Raw genomic sequence first — 12,102 nt, forward strand, 5'->3', positions numbered from 1 at the left:
ATCCAATAAGGAATTCAGGAGAATCTTCTTTACCCAGAGAGTGGTGAGAATGTGGAACTCGCTATCATAGAGAGTGGTTGAGGTGAATAGCGCAGATGGATTTAAGGGGAAGCTGGATAAGCACATGAGGGAGAAAGCAATAGAAGGATATGCTGATAGGGTGAGATGAAGTAGGGTGGTGAGGAGGCTGGTGAGGAGCATAAACATCAGCACGGACCAGTTGGGCCTATGCTGTAAATTCTATGTAATTCGATGCAATTCTATGTAATAAACTGAGGCCCATGAGAAAACGAAAAATTTAATTCCAAATACTTACCATAAGCTCTGTTTCTTTTAATTATTACAATTGCCAAGAAGATTACAAAGACGATTAGCACTGTCGTCCCAATGATGATGACACCAGTCATTCCCATGCCATTTTCAGGATTGACTGCAAAATAGAATGTGTCCGAGATTTTAAAATTTATTTCGAAATTGTGCTGTGTCGGTTGGGGGGGCGGGACGGGAGGGGGGGAGGGGAGCGGGGTGATTTCTGCTTTCCTCTTCGCAACAACAACTTGTAAGAACATAAGAAATAGGAGCAGGAGTCGGCCACACGGCCCCTCGAGCCTGCTCTGCCATTCAATAAGATCATGGCTGATCATCGAACTCAACTCCACTTTCCTGCCTGATTTCCACGTCCCGTGATTCCCCTAGAGTCCAAAAATCTATCTATCTCAGCCTTGAATATACTCAAACACTCAGCATCCACAGCACTCCGGGGCAGAGAATTCCAAAAATTCACCATCCTCTGAGTGAAGAAATTCCTCCTCATCTCAGTCTTAAATGGCCGACCCCTTATCCTGAGACTGTGCCCCCTGGTTCTAGACACTCCAGCCAGGGGAAACAACCTCTCAGAATCTACCCTGTCAATCCCCCTTCAGAATCTTGTATGTTTCAATGAGATAGAATCTTGTATGTTTTAATGAGATGGCATTGATATTGCCCCGTTAATGTAGTGTATGTAACCTGTACTACATTAAGAGGATACCTTAAGGTGATGGACTACTTTTTAACGGCTCCTGTACATTGTAGTACCGGTGGTGACCACACAGGTATATAAACCCTGCGGAGCAAAGTGTACCTCAGTTCTGTCCTGACCCTCAATCACTAAAGACCTGTTTACTTATTTCTGTTGTCTGTGTCCTATTATTCATTATAACTGCACTTGGAAACACAGACTGAACAGTGGCGACGAGTCTGATCGTACCTAGCGGCAGTTTTGCATCCAAGGAAGCTTCGTCCTCAGAAACGGACATCGAAAAAGGGCATCCGCCCTCAACATCCTGCTGAGCACTGCATCGCACGGGAGGCCATCGGGAACCCGGGTTGGTTTTCTGGCCACGAAGTCCAACATCAGCAACAGGCAGTGATCATCCCTTCTACGACAGCGGCGGGTAAGCCCGATCGAGCGGCACGGGGGGGAGGTCGGCCGAGTTGTCAGTGGGAGAAGGGGAGGGAAAACGAAGAAAAGGGCGGAGAACATGACCGCAGCCGGTGTCAGGGGCCGGACTGCAATCGGGGCAGAGACGCGCAGCAGCCAGAAAAGCGCTTTATTGCCACAAGGACCGCGGGAGCGGCGGGGCAACAAGAGCAGCAGCGCAAGGAAAATAAAGGCATGAAGGACCGCTGGGAGGCGTGGACGGCAACAGCGCGGGAATCGCCATCTTGAGTCGGCGGGGGAAGAAGACAAGCGCAGGAAAAGCCGTCAAGCGCGGGAAAAGCCGCCATCTTAAATAATTTTTTTTTTTAAAAGTCATCATATTAAATAATATCCGAAGGGAAAGGAGAAACTCAGCAAGGATGCCAAAAACGGGTAACATCACTGCTTTTGATAACGATGTGGAAGATTGGGCCACTTATGTGGAACGCATCGAAGTTTACTGTACAACGAATGATGTACCGGATGATAAGAAAGCACTAACCCTATTAAACTCGATGGGTGCGAAGACGTATGGGTTATTAAGGAACCTGGTAACCCCAGACAAACCGGTAGGGAAGAGTTTTGCGGATATTGTTACTATCCTGCAAGAGCATTTAAACCCCACACCGCTGCTGATAGCGGAACGATTTAAATTCTACAAAAGAATTCAACTTAAAGAAGAAAGCAACGCTGAATTCCTAACAGAACTGCGCAAGTTATCAAAGTACTGCCAGTTCGGAACCGGACTAGCAGACGCACTGAGAGATAAGTTTGTGTGTGGGCTCCTAAGGGAAGGAACCCAGAAGCGACTGCTAGAGGAAAAGGATCTTACGCTGGACAAAGCTTTTAGCATTGCAGCATCCCACGATGCAGCAACACAGGGCGCTGCAGAGATACAGCAAAGGCCACTGGAATTCAGCACCAATGAAATGGCATTGGGCGCAGTAAAGTGCTATAGTTGCGGAAGGACAACGCATGACCAGAACCAGTGCTGGTTCAAAGACAAAGAATGCAGGCAATGTGGCAAACTTGGTCACATAGCGAGAGTATGCCGGTCAGGAAAGAAGACCAGCAGCAAAAAGTCACCGCAGGAGAAGTACAAAAAAGTACACAAGGTGACAGAGAACAGTTCGGATGAACAGAAGACGGATTCAGACTCCAGCAGTAAGGAGCTGGGTTGTCTGAAAATACATAATGTGGGTAACACAGCAGACCACCAAACTATCTGGGTCATGCTCCAGATAGCAGGAGTTCAAGTGAAGATGGAATTGGACACAGGGTCGGCATTAACGGTCATGAATAAGCAAGATTACAAAAGGTTATTCTCGCACATTCGCCTGAGGGATACGGAGATTGTATTGAAAACATACACGGGGCAAATAGTATACCCCAAAGGAAAGATAAAAGTAAATGTGGTCTACAATGGTAAAGAAAGTCAGAAAATGGACTTGTATGTGTTACCTGATGGAGGTCCGCCACTACTGGGATGGGAATGGATCCGGAGAATAAATTTGGACTGGCATTCCATACAAGCACTGACTGTGGATGCCTGTAAGGAGGACGACGTCAAACCTAAACGACTGTCCAAAATCTTAGACAATGCTAAGGAGGTGTTCCAACAGGGACTTGGAACACTGAAAGGAATTACGGCAACCATCAAGGTTGAAGAACATGCAAACCCAAAATTTTTCAAAGCCAGACCGGTGCCTTATGCGATACGACCTGCTGTGGAAGCAGAGCTGGAAGGGCTAGAATGTTCAGGGGTACTGTCCAAGGTGGACTGGAGCGAATGGGCTACACCCATTGTTCCTGTCATGAAGCGTTTGTTGAGCAACAAGCCGGGGGAACCTGGGAAGGTTCGCATTTGTGGCGATTTCAAGATCGCTGTTAATCCAGTTCTTCACACGGTGCAATATCCGCTTCCGCGGATTGAAGATATCTTCGCTTCGCTGTCTGGCAGGAAGCACTTCACCAAGATAGACCTGGCACAGGCGTACCTACAGATGGAAGTTGATGAAGCGTCACGCCAGTATCTCACGATCAACACACATAAGGGCTTATATCGGTATAATAGGCTGGTTTTTGGAGTGGCATCGGCTCCAGCGATTTGGCAAAGGGCCATGGAGCAGGTATTGCAGGGAATCCCAGGCACAGAATGCTACCTGGATGACATCCTGATTACAGGATATAACGATAATGATCACCTCGCGAATTTGGAGCAGGTGCTCATCAGATTGAAAGAATATGGGCTAAGAGCTAATCGCCAGAAATGCGAGTTCTTTCAAAAGCGAATCTCGTACTGCGGCCACGTCATTGACCAGGAGGGGCTCCATAAGTCACCTGACAAGATCGAAGCTGTTGTCAAAGCTCCAGCACCGGAAAATGTATCCCAGTTGAGGTCGTTCCTCGGGTTGGTTAACTATTACCACAAGTTTCTTCCAAATTTATCCATGGTGTTACACCCGCTAAACACTCTTTTGCAAACGGGAATACCATGGAAGTGGAGCGATGATTGTAAGCGGGCTTTTCAAAAGAGCAAGGCACTGATCACCTCTAAGGAAGTGTTGGCTCACTTTAACCCAACGCTGCCTATTCGCTTAGCTTGTGATGCTTCTCCATATGGTATCGGGGCAGTGCTCTCACATAAGTTTCCAGATGGCTCAGAAAGGCCAGTCGCCTTCGCATCCAGATCATTGACCTCCACTGAGCGCAACTATGCTCAGATAGATAGGGAGGCTCTCAGCCTCGTGTGGGGAGTTAAGAAATTTAACCATTACCTGCAAGGCCAAAAGTTTACGCTGCTGACAGATCACCAGCCGTTGGTTTCCATTTTCAACCCTAAGAAGGGTGTTCCGGTAATGACGGCACAGAGGCTTCAGAGATGGTCCCTTTTCCTAGGGGCACATCAATATGATATTGAATTCAAAGGTACAAAGCAACATGGTAATGCTGATGGGCTGTCGCGCCTGCCACTACCTACAGCGGAAGAGGCACCGGCAGTTGACCCTGTCGAGATATTTCACTCGACCATCATCGAATGCTTACCAGTCACCAATGCGGGTATTGAGAGAGAGACCCGAAATGACCCGACACTATCTCGGGTCTACGACTTGACAGTGAAGGGATGGCCAGCACATGGCGAACCACTGTTACCAGCATTCTCAGCCAGACGAGAACAGCTGTCCGTATGTCAAGGAACATTGATGTATGGAACAAGGGTGATTATTCCTCCTAAATTAAGGGAGAGAGTTCTAAAAGAATTGCACGAAGGTCATCTGGGGGGAGTCAAGATGAAAAGCCTTGCTAGGGCTTATGTGTGGTGGCCAGGTATCGACAAACAAATAGAGGATCTGACTAAAAGCTGCTCAGGGTGCCAAAAAGTTCAGAACGCACCTCCAATTGCACCGCTGCATCTGTGGGAATGGCCTTCAGCCCCATGGCAACGTGTGCATATCGACTTTGCAGGTCCATTCAAGGATTCCATGTTTTTGATAGCAGTAGACGCACATTCTAAATGGCCAGAAGTGATTACGATGTCGACCACTACCTCTGAGAAGACGATTGCAGTTCTAAGAACCATATTTGCAAGGAATGGATTGCCGGAGCAATTATGTTCAGACAGCGGACCACAGTTCGTGTCAGAAGAATTCCAGAAATTCATGAAAAAGAATGGGGTGAAACACTATACATCTGCCCCATATCATCCGGCTACAAATGGGTTGGCCGAGAGATTTGTACAAACGTTCAAAAAGGCGATAAAGGCCATGAGTGAAGATCATATTCCACTGCAACACAAGGTGGACAATTTCCTAATGGCGTATCGAAATGCCACGCATGCAGTGACAAATCAAAGCCCTGCCATAATGTTCTATAACAGATGGTTGCGGTCCCGGTTGGATTTGTTAAAACCCAATGTGCGACGGGAAGTCGTAAACAAGCAATTCCAGCATGTAAATAAAAAGGCCACTCGTAGTTTTGAAATAGGACAACCAGTGTTGGCCAGGGACTATAGGGATGATAAATGGCAACCTGGGACAATTCGTGCACGGCAAGGACCCTTGATGTACACGGTAGACGTTGGAGAGAACGTAATACGACGTCATGCTGACCAACTTGTGGAATCGAGAACAAGGGTTGACCCCATGTCTACAGCAGAGACACCAGTTGAAGAACTTATTGAGCCTGTAGCATCTACCTCAGACTCGAACGTATTGGATGATGTTGAATCCATAGGAGATCAAGTGGATGAGTCACCCCAGCAACGGGAACCAGAGATCCCTGAAAGGCGTTATCCGGGCCGGATCAGGAGGCCTCCTCAGAGACTGAATCTTTGAACAGTTCTTGTGTGTAAATTGTATATATGTTATCCATGTAGTGTATTAATTGGGGGTGTCCACTGTTAAGCTAAAAGGGGAGGAATTGTAGTGTATGTAAACTGTACTACCTTAAGAGGATACCTTAAGGTGATGGACTACTTTTTAACGGCTCCTGTACATTGTAGTACCGGTGGTGACCACACCGGTATATAAACCCTGCGGAGCAAAGTGTACCTCAGTTCTGTCCTGACCCTCAATCACTAAAGACCTGTTTACTTATTTCTGTTGTCTGTGTCCTGTTATTCATTATAACTGCACTTGGAAACACAGACTCAACAGTTAACATAGCAAAATGTCCCAAGGCGCTTCACAGGAGCGTTATAAAACAAAATTTGACACCGAGCCACATAAGGAGAAATTAGGGCAGATGACCAAATGCTTGGTCAAAGAGGTAGGTTTTAAGGAGCGTCTTAAAGGAGGAGAAAGAGCTTTTGGGGGCAAATTCCAGAGCTTAGGGCCCAGGCAGCTGAAGGCACGGCCGTCAATGGCGCACAATTTAAATTGGGGCGGTCAGAGTTAGAGGAGCGCAGATACCTCGGAGTGTTGTGGGGCTGGAGGAGGTTCGAGGCCTTGCAGGGATTTGAAAACAAGGATGAGAATTGTGAAATCGAGGCGTTGCTTAACTGGGAGCCAATGTAGGTGAGTGAGCACAGGGGTGATGGGTGAACGGGACTTGGTGCGAGTTAGGACGGGGCAGAGTGTAAAGAGATGCCATAAGAACACGTTTGCCATGTCACCAGAAGTAAAGAATGGATGATGTTTGCAACCACAATGCCCCATTCTTTTCTCTTCACTCAGCAGGCTCAGGCCGAGGTTCCATTCCATGGAGACTCTGCTCTTGCTGTAACTAATAACTATTGTATGTTGAATTAGCAAAAAAAATAGTACTGGAGAAACTAATGGGACTGAAAGCCAGTAAATCCCCTGGACCTGATGGCCTACATCCTAGGGTTTTGAAAGAGAGGATTGATTAAAGGAATGCAGTGGATGTTGTCTACATGGATTTTCAGAAGGCGTTTGACAAAGTACCACATAGAAGGCAAAATTGAGGCTCATGGAATAGGTGGGTCAGTGGCAGCTTGGATAAGGAAGTGGCTTAAGGACAGAAAACAACGAGTTGTGGTAAATGGCTGTTTTTCAGACTGGAGGATGGTAGACAGTGGTGTTCCCCAAGGTCAGTGCTGGGGCCACTGCTTTTTTTGATACATTTAAATGACCTGGATATTGGAATACAGAGTAGAATTTCTAAATTTGCCGTGACACCACACTTGTGGGTGTGGCAAACAGTGAGGATGATACCAATCGACTGCAACAGGACATAGAAAGGCTAGCAGAATGGGCAGACAAGTGGCAGATGGAATTTAATACAGAGAAGTGTGAGGTGATGCACTTTGGCAGAAGGAACAGGGAGAGGCAATATACACTTAATGGCACAGTTTTAAAGAATGTGCAGGGACAGAGGGACCTGGGAGTTAATGTGCATAGGTCCCTGAAGGTGGTGGGACATATTGAGGGAGTGGTTAACAAAGCATATGGGATCTTGGGCTTCATAAGTAGAGGTATTGAGTACAATAGTAGAGAAGTTATGCTGAACCTTTATAAAGCACTGGTTAGGCCAGAACTGGAGTATTGCATCCGGTTCTGGTCACCACGCTTTAGGAAGGATGCGAAGGCCCTTGAGAGGGTGCAGAGGAGATTTACCAGAATGGTTCTGGGGATGGGGGATCTTAGCTACAAGGACAGGTTGGAGAAGCTGGATTTGTTTTCATTAGAGCAAAGGAGGCTGAGGGGTGATTTGATAGAGGTGTACAAGATTATGACGGGTTTGGATAGGCTAGACGGGGAAAGGCTGTTCCCACTAATTGATGGTACAAGGACTAGGGGACACAGATTTAAGGTTCTGGGCAAGAGATACATGTGAGGAAAAACCTTTTTACGCAGTGAGTGGTGATGACCTGGAATTCGCTGCCGACGGAAGTGGTGGAAGCGGAGACACTCAATGTTTTCAAGGGGAGACTGGATAGGCACTTGAGGGAAATAAACTTGCAGGGCTACGGGGATAGAGCGGGGGAATGGGACTGACTGGATTGCTCTACAAAGAGCTGACATGGACTCGATGGGCCGAATGGCTTCCTTCTGTGCCGTTATGACTCTATGGGGGAAAAATTCAGTTGGTTTGCACCTCCCGTTAGCACCTTAAGAGGGCGCTAATGGGGCGTAAAGCAACTAGCGCCCGGGCGCGGCGATGTTTGCGCCACTCACAAAATTAACTACGCATTTTGCGGCGGCGCTAAACACTGCAGCCACTATCTCCTGCGCAGGCAGATCGTGACGTCAGTCGAGTGCGCAACGCCCCGGTAGCGCCCCGGACCGGATATTGAGTGGCGCCCCCTGCCTTACCGCCTGCCGCTAGCAACAACAGGTTGAGGGGAGCGTTTTGCAGTCGGGAAGGGACTGGGGGAGCGCTATTTAAAGGTGAACACTTTCTGCCTTTTTTTGCTGGTGAAATTTTTGCACCACACATTCTGAGAGAGAGAAAGACTTCTGGAGAGATTCAACACTGTGTGAAGGAGTTTTGGGTACTGAGCAGCACTTTGCAGGTTCATTTTGATTTGCCCTTCCTTGTATCAATTTAGAAGAATGTAAGAAGTCACACAACACCAGGTTATAGTCCAACAGCTTTATTTGAAATCACAAGCTTTCGGAGCACTGCTCCTTCGTCAGGTGTTGGACTATAACCTGGTGTTGTGTGACTTCTTACATTTGTCCACCCCAGTCCAACTCCGGCATCTCCACAATTTAGAAGAGACTGTGGGGGCTGCATTCTGAGCTCTTTCCCTGGGCCTCTCCATTGTTCTTTCCAGCAGATTTGATGTACAGGTCTCTCCAGGCCGAGATTCAAAGCTGCAATGAGCAGGATGTGGATGGAGAGCAAGATCAACGCTTCCCTTTAAGAACTGGCCAGCGCCATTGTGTCTGTGTTCCATTGCTGACTGTCATCACATGAGCTTCGTCAGCGCTCTGAGGTAGCGCCTCGCTCCTCAGCCTTTGCGCCTTAAGACAGGTGTGAAGCACCTGATTTAGTGCTCCAATCACCTCCAGGGGCGATAAAAGCCAAGTTTGCAGTCGGAGGCGATAATTAGCGCCAGACGCTAAACTTTGCGCACGGCCGATAATCGCGCCCCAAATGGGGCGATACTGAATTTTCCCCCCTATGACTCTATGAGGTGGCTAAAGAGATAGTGGATGCATTGGCTGTCATTTCCCAAAATTCCATAGATTCTAAAACGGTTCCCGCTGATTGGAAGGCAGCAAATGTAATCCCACTATTTAAGAAAGGAGGGAGAGAGAAAACAGGGAACTACAGACCAGTTAGCCTGATATCAATAGTAGGGAAAATGCTAGAATCTGTTATTAAGGACGTGGTAACAGGACACTTAGAAAATAATAATAAGGACGTGGTAACAGGACACTTAGAAAATAATAATAGGATTGGGCAGAGTCAACACAGATTTATGAAAGAGAATCGTGTTTGACAAATCTGTTAGAATTTTTTGAGGTTGTAACTAGCAGAATAGGTAAGAGGGAGCCAGTGGATGTGGTGTATTTGGATTTTCAGAAGGCAATCGATAAGGTGCCACACAAGAGGTTATTAAACAAAATTAGGGCTCATGAGATTGGGGGTAATATACTAACACGGACAGAAAACAGAGAGTAGGAATAAATGGGTCATTTTCGGATTGGCAGGCTGTAACTAGTGGGGTACCGCAAGGATAAGTGCTTGGGCCTCAGCTATTCACAATCTACATCAATGATTTGGATGAGGGGACCAAATGTAATATATCCAAGTTTGCTGATGATACAAAGCTGGGTGAGCAGGCTGCAAGGAGGCTTCAAGGGGATATAGACAGGCTAAGTGAGTGGGCAAGAACATGGCAAATGGAATATAATGTGGAGAAATGTGAAGTTATCCACTTTGTCAGGAAAAATACAGAAGCAGAGTATTTTTTAAATGGTGAGAGATTCGGAAATGTTGCTGTTCAGAGGGACCTGGGTGTCCTTGTACATGAATCACTGAAAGTTAACATGCAGGTACAGTAAGCAATTAGGAAAGCAAATGGAATGTTGGCCTTTATTACAAGAGGATTTGAGTATAAGAGTAAAGACGTCTTACTGCAATTATATAGGACCCTGGTGAGACCACACTTGGAGTATTGTGTATAGTTTTGGTCTCCTTACCTAAGGAAAGATATACTTGCCATAGAGGGAGTGCAACAAAAGTTCACTAGACTGGTTCTGGGAAGGGGGGGGTTGTCCTGTGAGGAGAGATTGAGTAGACTAGGCCTATATTCTCTTGCGTTTAAAAGAATGAGAGGGCTTGACAGGGTAGATGCAGGGAGGATGTTTCCCCTGGTTGGGGAGTCTAGAACCGGGGTCACAGTCTCAGAATAAGGGGTTGGCCATTTAGGACTGAGATGAGAAGAAATTTCTTCACTCAGAGGATGGTGAACCTTTGGAATTCTCTACCCCAGAGGGCTGTGGAGGCTCAGTCGTTGAGTATATTCAAGACTGAGATCGATAGATTTTTGAATATTAAGGGAATCAAGGGATATGGGGATAGTGCAGGAAAGTGGAGATGAGGTAGAAGATCAGCCATGATCTTATTGAATGGCGGAGCAGGCTCAAGGGGATGAATGGCCTACTCCTGCTCCTATTTCTTATGTTCTTATGTAACTCGCTCATCATTCTTACCCGAGCCCGGCTCGTAAATTTACACCTGTTGTTCGACTGGAGGGGGTGGGAGGAGGTGGAGGCGGTGAGGACAGTCCAACGTCATCAGCATATACCCACCCCCTGACAGCGGACTCCAGGTTGAACTCCACACCACACGGTGGACTCGCCAATGGAGCCAGCAGAGGAGCTGTATCGATCTGCTGAAGACTACACTTGGTCTTGACTTTCCGTGCGATGCCACGGGAGGCTGATTAGTTGAAGGAAATTGGACTTGAGTGGGGGAGAGGTTGAAAAATGGGTGGCAACGCATCAATCTCCCGTTGTAAGCCCTGCACGATATTTAGTTCTGTTTTTTTCATTTGTTTTTTATGGGATGTGGGCGTCGCTGGCAAGGCCAGCATTTATTGCCCATTTCTAATTGCCCTTGAGAAGGTGGTGGTGAGCCGCCTTCTTGAACCGCTGCAGTCCGTGTGGTGAAGGTGCTCCCACAGTGCTGTTAGGGAGGGAGTTCCAAGATTTTGACCCAGCGGCGATGAACGAACGACCGATGTATTTCCAAGTCAGGATGGTGTGAGTGACTTGGAGGGGAACTTGGAGGTGGTGGTGTTCCCATGCGCCTGCTGCCCTTGTCCTTCTAGGTGGAAGAGGTTGCAGGTTCGGGAGGTGCTGCCGAAGAAGGTTTGGCGAGTTGCTGCAGTGCATCTTGTAGATGGTGCACACTGCAGCCACGGTACGCTGGTGGAGGAGTGAGTGAATGTTTAAGGTGGTGGATGGGGTGCCAATCAAACGGGCTGCTTTGTCCTGGATAGTGTTGAGCTTCTTGAGTCTTGTTGGAGCTGCACTCATCCAGGCAAGTGGAGCGTATTCCATCACACTCCTGACATGTGCCTTGTAGATGGTAGAAAGGCTTTGCGGAGTCAGGAGGTGAGTCGCTTCAATAGCACTGAATACTGGGCGTGTGGTGTAATGGGCGGGAAATGTGATTCCACCCATTTTATGTCCCCCCACCCCACTACCCAAGTCAAATTTCACCCCACGATACTTTTCAAAGCCTTCACACTCAACCAAGGGAGCGGATGGCACATTTATCCACAATCAGCCCAGAATTACCATCCTTCTAACCCTGTTCTTCCATCTTTAAGGACTTCAGCTAGAGCCCTTATATGTCTATGATGAAGGGAAATGGAAACAGAAGCATAGGTCTCCAACCCTCGGGACCCTGCATTTCATTCGGACTAACCTCAACATAATTTTGACAATTTTTAGGGGTGGGGTGGGGGGAAAGGGGAACAGAGGAATAACGCTTCCAAAACTCAGCACAAAGTTAGTTCTACAACAAGTGCAGTGACCTACAAAAAGGGCCACCGGAAACGAATGAACCAACTAAATAACCCATTCCCTGTATTAAAACCTAAACAGCAGAAAATGTCCATGGCGTTGAAGGGCCGAAGGTCAAACAAACTGTTCGCTTCCTTTCTTTAAGCGCCACTTTCAGGATGAATGGTTTTTTGAGCTCGTTCTTGAGCTCGT

At 47.3% G+C, this 12,102-nt stretch overlaps 1 protein-coding gene across 3 annotated transcripts in view; it reads right to left on the bottom strand.

Annotated features, from left to right (window-relative positions):
* Positions 1-12,102, bottom strand: part of LOC147095909 (uncharacterized) — a 78,842-nt gene that overhangs the window by 34,608 nt on the left and 32,132 nt on the right. For all 3 annotated transcript variants that reach the window (XR_015074839.1, XM_085974921.1, XM_085974920.1), the window contains one exon: positions 317-430. Coding sequence is in view for 2 of the 3 variants with exons in the window: in XM_085974921.1 (XP_085831047.1) it covers positions 317-430 (114 nt within the window). In the remaining variant the exon portion in view is untranslated. The remainder of the gene's footprint in view (positions 1-316; positions 431-12,102) is intronic.

This window comes from Somniosus microcephalus, unplaced genomic scaffold, assembly GCF_052327205.1.
Source record: "Somniosus microcephalus isolate GS21.2 unplaced genomic scaffold, FLI_Smic_1.0 unresolved_chr1, whole genome shotgun sequence".
Taxonomy (NCBI): domain Eukaryota; kingdom Metazoa; phylum Chordata; class Chondrichthyes; order Squaliformes; family Somniosidae; genus Somniosus; species Somniosus microcephalus.